This window comes from Castor canadensis, chromosome 18 (genome assembly GCF_047511655.1).
Source record: "Castor canadensis chromosome 18, mCasCan1.hap1v2, whole genome shotgun sequence".
NCBI lineage: Eukaryota > Metazoa > Chordata > Mammalia > Rodentia > Castoridae > Castor > Castor canadensis.
The window spans coordinates 35,588,927-35,602,038 of NC_133403.1; the positions used below are offsets into that span (position 1 = coordinate 35,588,927).

The window sequence follows — 13,112 nt, forward strand, 5'->3', positions numbered from 1 at the left end:
GACTAGTGCACACAGGGCATGGAAAGTCTACGAAGTGTGCCCTGCAAGATGAAGCGCAAACCTTGCTTTAACAGCATTTCTTCTTAAGCATCAGCATGTCTCACAACATTTCAGCAACAAAAGATCTGGTCTTAAGGAATCTGGCTTTAATAGCTAAATACTTGACACCACAAGGTTAACCCAGTTGGTTATATCTTACGGCAAACATTATCTTGACCTGTTCAAAGTAGACCAAGGTGAGACTAAAAGCATTACCAGGTCTGCCTTCCTGCCTGGAATATCACAGTATCACTTAAAAGTAGAAAGAAATCTTATCTTCAGTTCAGGGGTTCTTAAAGTGACATCAGTGACTTGACTTCTGAGTATGGAATGCAATCCTTTTGTGTGTGTCCTAGTGGAAACTGTTCTGTCAGCCTCTTCCTAGTCTCTCCTGCCCTGAGCCAAGCTCTGCCTTGCTGGGCAGCTTACTGAGAGATGTTCTGTCAGCCTAATGAAGTCATGGTTTATTTCTTAGGGAGCTTTTGAAGGAGTTGTGTGTGCATTAAGAGTCCTCCGTGCATGTGAGGATCTCCCTCTGGTCTCAGGATAGGTGTGGTATGCTGCAGCTGAATACCTCTTTTACTTTTATCTCTAGGCTATTGGGAAGTTTTTTTTGCCCCAGTACTGGGATTTGAACTCAGGGCCTACACCTGGAGCCACTCCATCAGCCTTTGTTGTGTAGGGTCTCGAGGAACTATCTGCCCAGGGCTGGCTTCAAACCGTGATCCTCCTGATCTCTGCCTTATGAATAGCTAGGATTACAGGTGTGAGCCACCAGTGCCTTCAATTTCTTTCTAATTTTTTTTTTTTTTTAATTTGGGTTTGAACTCAGGGCATCACATTTGCTAGGCAGGTGCTCTACCACTAGAGCCATTCTATCTGCTGGGAATTGTATGAGGAAAAAATGTTTTTCTGTTAATTCTGATTTATGAACAGCTCACAGTCAAGTTATGGTCCACCTTTTGCAAGTGGTAGTCTGTAAATTGTAGTGTGTTTAACTTGTGCATTTATCTTATTTTTCCGTAATCTAATTTTTTTAACTTAAAAAGTAACCTTTTTACTGATTTATATCACATTTTTATTAGCTACCTTGAATATTCTGGAAACACTTTCTGTGTAAATAGATACCTAACACTTTTCCTTTTGTGCTCTGGAGTTACTGCTCTATTTCTTCACCACATTGACTTCCGTTGAAATAGCTGCTCTAGTTCTTTCCTCATTTTTATAGCCACTATGTACTCTTGCACCTCTGGCCCTCCCTCTGATTTCCCCTGTACCTGGTGACCAGTGGGCCTCCAAGCCTGTTCGATCTTCCTGCTCTATGCTCCCATCATGTTCCTTTCCTGCTCAGGGATTGCCAGGATTTACCTGTAGGCACATTCCTGATTGTAACCATTCTCCAGTGGAACTGAGTTACTTGATAGAGTTGAAAGAACCCACCTTAACAAAACTCCTTACTTTGAAGAGTCTGCCATAAAGACTATGGAAAGACCAATATGATGAAATTTCAGAGAAGATCCAAGTCAGAAAGTTTTTACGTGAAAGATGTTGTGGCTACGTTTAACAATGCACATACTTAGAAGATGTAATTGAGGTACTTTCTGATGAGATGCTCATCTTTACTGTGGTATGGTGTCCTTGTTGCCTAATGCACACTTCTGGCTGTACTATTGATAGTCTTATGCTTAGACCACCCCCTTCATGGTCAGGAATTTTTACTTATTGATTAGTTTTTTTTTTATAAAGAGTAGCAAAGACTTTGGCAAGAGGTGTTTTCAAATATCTCCTGTAGGATTACCAAACCCATTATGGAATGGTCCACTCCTCACAATATTTAATGGCCTTAAGGAGCAGGGTGACCATCCTGCTGTCCCACTAAACCCATCCCATTGTGCCACACAAATCTGTTTTACTGCCCAGTGGGGCATCATTTAGTGCAATACAGCAGTAATTTAATGCCACCCTGGTGGCCTCAGAGAGCTAGCGCTACACGCAGGAGAGCTTGCGGTTCTTTCCTGGCAGTGATTTATATATTGGGAAGAACTGGCTGGCCTGCTATATAACTTTGTTGCACAGATTCAACCTTGGCATCATCTAGTGGCCCTTCCTGAGTCATTTTTCATGCCACCTGTGCTTGCCAAGAAGTGTGTGAGGATGTGAGCAGACATGGTCTTCTTGGTAGATGAGATTGTTCTTGTGCACTTGTGTATGTGTGCTGCTTTACAACCTCTCACTTCTGTGTTTCATTGTAATGTGTGTCTGTAAGGTCCACAGTTGTCCTATACCCTCTTTCCCCATACAGTAACAGGGAAGGCTTTTAGTACATTTATACTGTTAAGTGTTCTTAGGATTGACCTTAGTTTCACACTTTGGGGGACAGTTGCGTAGTAATTTTATTCTAACACTACAAGCCACTGTGACCATCCTATATTAGAATTGGTAGGGTGTTGTAAAGTGGAAGTTGAAAATTTTTTATTTTCTGCACAGAAGATCTTGTGCTCTTAGGGTTTTAAATCAGTAGGTTATCTGAGGCCCTCCCCAGATTAGGAAGATTTGGGGTTCTTTCAAATCAGTAATATTGTAAGGATTAGCAGTATATTAACTCAAGTTTCTTATTAAGTCTGTTTTTTATCTGCTTAACTCGTATGTGACTGATTCTTCAGTTACTACCTGGCTGTATTGTATTTTCAGTCATTATAACAGAAAGCCCTTTCAGATGTGTTAGTCATTCAGTGTGTACTTAAAGAGATACAGCTTTGTCAGAGGTACTTCATTTGTGATTTTATAATGTAGTCATTTGTATCTGTGCATTTGTTGACTTCACTTTAACTCTTTGTTTTAGGCATAAACTTTTAAAACGTGCAGTAGGACCCAGTCGACCTCCCACAATATCTCAGCCAGGGTTCACTGTAGGACCATCATCATCTTCATCTTTACCGCCTCCTGCTTCTTCTAAGCACAAAACCACAGAAAGACAAGAAAAAGGAGACAAGTTGCAAAAGAGACCCTTGATACCATTTCACCATAGGCCCTCTGTGGCTGAAGAGTTATGCATGGAACAAGACACACCAGGACAGAAGCTGGGGTTGGCAGGAATAGACTCCTCCTTAGAGGTGTCTAGCAGTCGAAAGTATGATAAGCAAATGGCCGTGCCTTCCAGAAATACAAGCAAGCAAATGAATCTGAATCCTATGGATTCACCTCATTCCCCCATTTCCCCTCTGCCACCAACACTCAGCCCTCAGCCACGAGGTCAGGAAACAGAGAGTTTGGACCCCCCTTCTGTCCCTGTGAATCCTTCCCTCTATGGAAATGGGCTAGAACTTCAGCAGTTGTCCACTCTAGATGACAGAACTGTCCTCGTAGGCCAAAGACTGCCTCTGATGGCAGAGGTCAGTGAGACAGCCTTATACAGCGGAATTAGGCCCTCAAACCTGGAGTCATCAGAAAAGTGGTGGCATAGTTTTCGTCTCCCGCCCAGTGATGATGCTGAGTTCAGGCCTCCAGAGCTCCAGGGTGAGAGAAGTGATGCCAGAACGGAGGTGAACTCAGAGAGCACGGCACTGCAGAGGTGAGGCGGCTGCCCGCACTCCTGTCTGCTGCACACTGTGAGGGCGGGGGAAAATCTGGACTCTCCTCCTCCTCTCTCTTTGCTAACCCTTTAGGGCCAAAGTGAAAATAGGCTTTTCTTTCACTGTTCTAGACTCTGCGAATGGTAAATATTAAAAGTCAAATCCTTTATCCTGCACTTTAGTCAGTGTTTAGACGTGCTGATATGTAAAAGTGTCATTCAGCATTTTGGAACACAATACAAGATATGTATTGATTTATCTTTCACCTACTGTTTGGCAATCCAAAATAGAGCTTACAGACTTCCCATATTGCTGTCTTTGTATGTTGACACCTAGGAGGAAGGCTTTGCATGCATGCAGGTGTGTATCACGTTTAGTGAGGAAATGTCGAGTGCTTTTGAGCCTCTGCTATTCTAAGCACTTTGTACAGATTGTCCCTTCTGATCTTCACAATGGACATAGTACTATACTAACTTCATGACTGAGGAACTAAGGTTAGGTAGTTAGTAAATGACACAGGGAATTTCAACCTAGGCTGTCTGTCCTGAGTGTATCCATGGAATCATAGCCAAAACCATATATTCTTGACAAAGCCTACTAAGTTTCATTTAATCATGAGTATAGTCTTGAAAAGAAAACTACAATTTTTTTTAATAAGTTTAGTTTTAAACTTATTATATGCTTGTCTTTTAAAAAATCACTCTAAATTGTTTATTTTATTTAAATTACTATTTGTTTTCCCCTTTAGACTCTTAGCACAACCTAACAAACGGTTTAAGATCTGGCAACACAAGCAGCCCCAGATGCAGCCGCTCCATTTCCTTGACCCACTGCCTCTGTCACAGCAACCTGGAGACAGTCTGGGAGAAGCCAATGACCCTTACACCTTTGAGGACGGTGACATCAAATACATCTTCACAGCAAATAAGAAATGCAAACAAGGGGCAGAGAAGGACTCCCTGAAAAAGAATAAGGTATCATTTAGCACAGAGTGAGTCCAGCATGGTGTGGGCTTCTATCTCTGTCATTGCCAGGTGTGTGGGAAGACTTTGGAGGCAGAATGTTGTAGGTGGTCTTGCCTGATTGCTCTGTTCCCATATTCATGCTCTTGGCACTACTGTATCAGACAGCATAATGTTCCTTTTTATGTCATGGCTCACCTTCGCTTAGAAGTCAGCCGAACGCAAACGAAACTGCATATTTGCCAGGCTGTAGCTTGTACAATGCATGTTTCCTCTCATATGCTAATTCGTGGTGGCCTATGCTCCCTCCTTAGTTTTTTGAAACAGTATTCTACAGTCCCCAAAACTTAAAGAAAAAACAGCTGAGGACAGTATCTACTGTGTGTGAGGGCTCATGCCTAGCTGTGCTGAGCACTGTACCTACCTATATGTTTTCTGAATTAACATCAATAATATCTACAGACTTTTATCATTAATTTTATAGTTCTGTTGTCATAAAAGTGAGTACTGGGTGTGTGTGCTGTCTTTCACCTTAAATTTTATGACACTCTACAATACTGGCCCATTTAAAGCTGTATTTTTGAGAGTAAAAGAAGTATGGCAACGAAAAGAGGCCAGTTGAAGGGGGTGCTTTATAGATTCTTTACAGAGCTCTGTGTAGATCCAGAAGGCTTGATCTAGAATTCATCATCTAAACTGTTACTAAAGGCAGCTTTTAACACCATGGCAAGTCGCTAATCAAATGCCACCAGTACTGCTTAGGAGTGTGCACTAATTCACTAAGAATGCCTCAGAGGACTGACAGAAAAGTGGGGGAGTTTTTGGTTCTGTTTAAATTTCACAGCAAGGAAATATCTTTTATTTTCTCTGGTTGCATAGACCATGTTTATCATATTTGTGCTCATAACAAGTTCCATTCAACCCTCTAATTCTTTGTGTTCTCCCTCATATTCCACACTTTGGGTTGGTGTTCATATGTTTTGTTTGGCTGAATTTATTATACAGTCAGAGGATGGATTTGGTACCAAGGATGTCACTACACCAGGTCATTCCACGCCGGTGCCTGATGGGAAAAATGCCATGTCTATTTTCAGTTCTGCTACTAAAACAGGTGTGTACAATGATTATTTGCCTCACTTGGATTGTTGCTAAAATAAAATGCGAGGGAGATGTGTCTCGATTTACAATTATACTCTTATGGTTCTAACAGTAATTTGATCTCACCTTTAATATTTTTTTATAGTTTGTTTTTCAGTTCCTTTCAAAACTGATAAACATATTTGGAAATAATTACCTCTAAATTTAATTAAAGCCATACGGAAAAAACATTTACTGGCAGATCTTGTCCATTGAGATCCATGTCTCTCCTCACTTCTTCTTGTTGGATGCAGCTGCTTATTCTTTTCCTTTTGCCGCCTTTCCTACAGATGTCCGGCAGGATAATGCTGCTGGCAGAGCTGGCTCCAGTAGCCTTACACAGGTGACAGATTTGGCACCTTCCCTGCATGACTTAGACAACATCTTTGATAATTCTGATGACGATGAACTTGGGGTAAGTCTGTTACAGTTCCCACATGCAAAAAACTCTACATCCTTATGGCAGTGTTTTAGTATTTCCTTAAAGCTGCATTTGAGGATTATTTTAGGTTCTGGCTATTCTTCAAAAATGTTTCTAGACTTTGAAAGAATTCAAAAATTCAAAAGGTTACTACTGTAATATCTACTACCTTTTCAGTTTTGTTTGCTGACACCTTTTTTTACCACTACTACTATTCCAGTTATAAATATTAAAATCTTCACATTTATTTTAATAAATCCTTCTAAGTATCATGGAACTAATGAAGATGTAATGGGTATGCTTCTTTAAATCACATTTTAAAATAATTCTCACAGAACTCCATTCATACAATAAATCAGAAGTCAGTCTACATTATGAGATTTATACATAGATAGATAGATAGATGCATATGTGTACTCTGTACTTCTTAGGGTCATAGAATTATAGGAAAGTAGATTTTATACACATAAAAGTTAGATGATTTAGTAAAAGCATCATGTGATTATACTGCCAGAAAAGAATTACAATTGTGTGGCGATCACTTGCCTTAAGACACAGGAAGTCTGTGTCCTTATCCTCCTAATCTTCTAACCTGTGGACTCATTGGTACCTGTTATTTCTGGGGGGCCTAGAGATGAGTAAATTAGGCTGTTTATTTTTTAACTTGTTCATTTAATCTGCCTCTCTACCTATCCATTTTTAAATCATGTGATCAGTTCCTTATGGCAGGTCACTGAGGCCAATCACCAGAGTCACAACTATGATTGTACTTGGGACACTCAGAGACTTAAGGAGAAGCAGCATGTACATCAAGTTAGTCTACTTACTGTTGTGAGCGCAGGTACAGACCAGAATCTAAGGGCGCTGAGTGCGCTTCAGCACCATGAGGAACTTGGACCAGCAGGCTGCTCATTATCCCCTCACACCTATCTGCTGTGTTCGTGTTTAATCAGAACTCATTCCAAACTCAAACTAATGTCCCCAACCTCCCCAATGCCTCTCAGTGACCCCAGTCCCTCCACGTTTCACGTCAAACTCATTCTTCAAGGCCACTATGATCTCATCATCTTCTAAGTACTTGCAACACTAATGCTGTGTTATATCTGTTAATTAGCTCCATTTTATTTTGAGTTAGAATGGGCTTTGGAAATGTGATACCTACTTAACCTTCAAGCCTTAATTTAAACAGTGCTGCAGTGTCTTAAGAGCCAGGTTAGGTTCTTTGGTGGTGAGGGTATAAACAAAGTATGAAAAGAAAAGGAATCACAAACCAAAGAGGTAGAACGTGAGAAAGAAGAAAAGAAAAAAAGCAAAACAGAATGAACTGCCCAGTATTGTTAGAGGCTGGCATCGCCAGTGATTGTTCTTCCTGCTCTGGGTCATTGAATTTACTCTCTATAAATTATCATTCCTCTTTAACATTCTGAAGAAATTTTTAAGTTGTAGGAATATATATTTCAGTAGTGTTAATATGCAAAGGAGAGTGGCATTTTGACTGCGTTTTCTAGTATGGCATTTAACCATGTGAATAGTTTGCTCTAAAATTTATGGCTAATGCCTCTCACTGTTGTGGAATAGGGAGGTTGTTGTCAAGTTTTTATCTCACATCTTTGAATTTATCTCACATCTTTGAATTTAATTTTACATTTTAACTATAATATCATAAAGGCATTCTATAAGATTTTTTTGCTTTATTTTATGATATGGATTTTATTTTTATTTTGTTACCAGTTCATTTGAGTTCTTAAAGATAATCTTGCCTAGTAAGGCAATCTATTAGTTTTGGATAATAGATCAGAGTGTCTGTATATTTAAATATTTTTATGACATAAGGCAATTTTGTGAAAATAAGCAGTAACTGGTATAATAGGTATAGAGGCATATAGTTTTTTGTGGTAATAATTAAAAATAATAACTTTGGAGGTCTTGAGGTCTGTGTTAACTTCCTGCTTTTCAAGCAAGAAACACCAGGATAATTGCCAGTTACTGCTGGAAGCATCACCCTCACGTAGTCATTGTGTCTATGGAAGGGAGGAATTGCTGAAGGTCTATGAGCTTTGTTTTGATGACACCATCTGCCCTCACAAGATCCTGAAAAAAGCATCTCTCAGTTTCTCTTTCTTGATGAGCTGGTAGCCATCTCCCTTGTTTCACTATCTGTTGGGATTTTTTTTTTGACATTCATCTGGTGAATGCTATGAAAGGAAGCATCTTTCTTTCACTGGTGTGTGATTGTCTTAATAGTAATATTCTGTTCTTAGGCTGTATCCCCTGCACTGCGCTCATCGAAAATGCCTGCAGTTGGGACTGAAGAACGACCTCTTGGGAAGGATGGAAGAGCGGCCGTTCCTTACCCACCAAGTACGTGATGAGTTGTGCTGAGCTTTGGATATTGCCTGTGCTCTTACATCATGCTCTTATACTCAGCACTGCTTTATCTGAAGTGCCTCTCCTTTCTTTTTTCTTTTGATGTAATTCTAACTGAATTAAAAGTTGGAAAGTTGGTTTTTCTAAGATGGCAGCCAGCTAATCACATGTACAGACACCATGTGAGTGTGAATTTCTGTTCTCTTGTTTTCACACTTAAGAACTAACAATTGCAGTTTAAAATGTAGGAAAACAAGTTTTGTCTTCTGATGATCCTTTTCTAGTGAGATAAATGCTGAGCACTTGACTTTCACCGTGGCAGCCACTGTAGACATTGTATCAAATGCTTCAGTTATCATAAACTTAACCCACTCAAGTACAGTGTGCACTCATTTGCCTTTTGTGGTCCTTTTCAAGATTCATACTGAAGTTTTATGTTTCCTTTTGAGATCAACTGGATTTGTGTACATACTGACAAGAAGAGCAGCCTCCTTCTAGTGTTTCTTTACCCTAAAAATTTACACTGTTCTATAAGAGAAATGAAATCAGAGTAGCTTATGTGGATGCTCTGAAGTGGAGATATAACTCCATTACAAATCATTCTTTAATACCTTCTCATTAACTTCAGCTGATAATGAGAACAAATTGAGGGGAAAAACCACCATGTCGTAGGGATGAGTCAAAAAGTTTTATGAACCTATAAATGTAGTGCTGATTTACTCAAATGTAGAAGTGGGACGTGCACAGAGATTGGGTTTTGACAGCTTTAGTGGATCCATAGCTTTTAAAAATATGCAAAGCTTTCTCAAGCATGACATGGATGAAAATGAATAATGATAGCCAGCCAGTTGCTATAGTTTTTTTAATTAAACATTTTTCTTTTTTTCTGCACTGCAGAATTTGATAAACATGGAACTTCACCGATTAAAAGAAATGTGTTGGGCAGGACAGATGAGTGAATTTTTTCCATGTGTCTCACCAGTTAATCCTTTGCCCTTCCTGACATGAAGTACAATAAGTGATAGGAGATGGTTTGGTGTCTGATAACTTGTCTGAGGTTTTTCACTCAAAGACATCCTGCTGGCTTGTGTCATTGTGCAAAGCAGTAGGCTGTGTGCTGCCCTTAGCTTTTTATTCAAAACAGAATAATTTCAGAAAGAACCTACTATAATCTGCTGATGAAGTACAGGTTGTAAAGCTAACTCACTTGAAATACGGCATAGAAAGATTACAGCAGGAAGACGCATGTGGATTTGTGTTTGTTGGGAGTGCGGGACGGGAGGGGCGGGGGGCGGTGTGCAGACATGCACAGCACTTCTTCCCAGAAGTGAGAATAGAGTAGATGGCAAGAAGTAGCTTTATTGGACATCGAGGGAGGAAGACACATGTATTAGGAAATTTAATGTCTAGAGCAGCACAGGCCACAAGTCAGAGCCACATATTACAAAGTAAAAAAGTCACATGAAATTAATTTTCAGTAATTTTTATTGAACCCAAATATCATAATTTGTACATAGAAGCTGTGAAAAGTCCAGGGTCTTTTACTTTTGGGTGCTCTTTGAGTCTGTGTATTTTGCACATGCAGCTCATGTGGATGTGGGCAAGTAGCGTTTGAACATCCTGTGGCCACGCGTGCCACCACATACCACTTGACAGCCTGGGTCCATAACCCCCGATTGTGCATGCAATAGTGAGGGAGGCAGCAAACTAATACAAATAGGCGTTCTTTTTAGCTCTTAGTAGCCAGTTGCGTGTGAATTTTTGCCTATAAAAGATACCCATTTGAAGGATTAGTGTTGGAGGAGGCAAAATGAAAGAATTGAAGTGTTGTTGTATTCATTCCCTAAGAGCACTTACCTGTTTGCACAGGACCATGCTCTGTGCTGTGGGTTGGGAGTTTACTGAAAAGTCTGTGATGCAGCCTTTGTTAGCGGGCTTCTTGCTGTAAAGATGAGGTGGTTGGTGTCCTTGCTGAATTCCAACTGAAGTGCAGTAGAGCTGGAAGGACTGGCAGGGTACAAGGCCGTGGAGCACTAGGGACAAGACAGCTCCTTTGCAGTCTATGCTGGTCAGTGGTCCACCCTCACTTTAGCCTTTTTTCTAGGAAGAAAATTGAACTGGCACATCATTTTTCCCTGTTGTGGAGGACCCAAGCTTGATTCTCTGTCTCTACTTCCTGCCTTACCTGCACTGGGGCCAGTTCCCTCTGATTGTTTCAGAACTTTCAGAGTCAGCTCCTCTCAGAAATTCCCTGTAACTGAGTGGCAGCATCACCTTTTTCAATCAAACCCTAATTGGGAGGGAAGACTCAAATTGTTTCGACTTCATACCTATTGCACGTTTAGATGGACCTGGCAAAGCATCCACTTCTGTGCGTATGTTATCTCATTTACCATGCACAAAAACTGTGAGGTAGATTTTATTACCATGCTTCCGTAATAAGAACAGAGAAGACCACTTCATAAAGTGAATCTGTGGCAGGTAAATTTTATCTATGCTTTTTTTCCTTTTCCTACTCTGTTTTACCTTCAACAAAAATTAGCAGAGTTCCCAAGGTTTTGAAAATATGATGGTTTGACTGTGGTAGGTGGCATCAGTCACGTCAGGTGCCTAGGTACAAAACTTTCATCACATTTCTTAGAGGAAACTTAAAAGGTGATTTAATAAAACCAGTCTTTGGTAAAAATCTTTTGCTATAGTCAGAACACTTAGAAAGAAAAGGCTGTGTTTCAGCTCATCCTTTGGACTGGAAGAGTATTTATACAATCTCTGTGTTTCTCATGAATGTGCACTGATGACTAAGATGACACTGATGATAAGGACAGTGTGAACTCGAAGATTTTATGAAGCAGAGTAGTAATTTAAAATATTACACTTAAGGACTGACTGGTGGAGTGGCTCAAGTGGTACAGCACCTGCCTAGCACAAGGTTCTGAGTTCAAACTCTAGTACTGACAAAAGATAAAACCAATTTAAAAAATTAAATTTACACTTAAATAACTTCACACTAAAATTTTGTAGTCGCTGCTCTTGGGGACAAGGTTAAAGGTAAACTCTATCTTAAAGTCTCCCTTTTGCTTTAAAGAGAGCTTACTGATTTAGTTGCTGCTACATCTGAACACCTTGTTTCCACTTCAGAATTTTTTCAGTTATATAAGAGTGTCTCAAACAGTTCTCTGGTGGTTTCTTTTTTGGCTTGGCTTGTATCCCTAGTTCTAGGAATTGTTCAGTTTCTTCTGGGTGGAATATTTTCATAGCAAGAAGGTGCCTTGAAGAGCTCATAGTTCTTTTTCTTTGCAGCAGCAAGCACCATTTTTGATGAAGTCACTGAGTAATGCAGAATCCACTATAGGCAAAGCTTCTCCAGTGGAAGTAGAAATTGAGATCTAAGATCTTGCCTATGGGCCTTCCTCTTGCCTTCTTGAGGCCAAGAGATGGGCAGTGATTTGGGGTTATACAATTGTTTTGCTAGGAAACACCTTAAACATCTAATCCCGAGGTTCTAACCTTTTTTCTGCCTCCATATGGTGGGGGTATTGGAAGCTCCCCTGCCCCAAGGGGAAGCAAGCCAGCCTTTTAAGAATTAATCATCTAGTCAAGCCTTCCCTGCTGAAAGAAGGAACTAAGGCCTATAGAGGGAGGAAGTGACCTGACTTTAGCAGACTTATGCCAGAAGCTCCTGGCTTGTGGCTCCCTGCCCCTGTACCCTCTTCATACAGCTCTGCTTTAGGCTGTAGGCCACAGCAGAGTATGGACCAGTGGTTCTATATTGATTTCTGACTAAAGCCAGAAGTCAGGTCTTAGTCTATTCAGTGGCTACTGTTTGCCTGTTTAAATGTTGAAGTTGCCAGAAAGATAATAGGATAGTAAATGAGGACATCAAATAGGATTCCAAGTTGCTGATTTAAACTTTTGGCTACAAACTTAATAAATTTGCCACACAAGACACCCTCTAGTGGCCAAGTTTTATAAGCACAAACTTGCATTTTATTAGTTATATCCTACTTTTAAGAATCAGATTACTTCAGATATATTAAAATGATTTTTTTAAAATTGAGAATTGCTATTCTAAGTTTTTCTTTTCTTTTCTCCTGTTTTCTTTTTGTTCTTTCTTTACTGAGGATGGAACCAGGGTTTTGCACAATGCTAGGCAAGTACTTTACCACTGAACTACATCCACAGTTCCTGAGTATTTCTTAAAGTGTGTTTTTCCTTCCTGGGTCATTTCCAATAAGTTGTCTTTTGGTTCTAGGTAAGATTGTTAATCCTAACTGCGAATTTTTGTTTTCATGTCAGTCTGGAAAGAGAGAGTGGAAGTGTTTCTTCAGAATAGTGGCACAGAGTCATCCTTCTACATAAAATCCACCAGCCTGGCTTCACGCAATTTTTATTTTTTGTAATGTTTCATGCATAATTGTAAACAGGGATAGAATTTTTAATAATGTGATTATTCCATCTAGTTGCTTCTAGTTTATACTTAATTCATCTCCTTAGACTTTTTAGGGAATCAACTATTAGTAGAAAAATAGATGTTACATTGACCTTGTTCACTTAATTGATGTGAAGCCATCTGTAAAGCACTGAGAATCCCAGAAGAGTTTAAATTTCTACTGA

The 13,112-nt window shown here is 39.8% G+C and overlaps 1 protein-coding gene across 3 annotated transcripts in view; it reads left to right on the top strand.

The window, feature by feature from the left end:
• Med13l (mediator complex subunit 13L) overlaps positions 1–13,112 on the top strand; it is a 285,007-nt gene that overhangs the window by 235,329 nt on the left and 36,566 nt on the right. For all 3 annotated transcript variants that reach the window (XM_020184581.2, XM_020184582.2, XM_074060849.1), the window contains 5 exons: positions 2,882–3,610; positions 4,360–4,585; positions 5,579–5,684; positions 6,001–6,125; positions 8,393–8,492. In XM_020184581.2, coding sequence (XP_020040170.2) covers positions 2,882–3,610; positions 4,360–4,585; positions 5,579–5,684; positions 6,001–6,125; positions 8,393–8,492 — 1,286 coding nt within the window. The remainder of the gene's footprint in view (positions 1–2,881; positions 3,611–4,359; positions 4,586–5,578; positions 5,685–6,000; positions 6,126–8,392; positions 8,493–13,112) is intronic.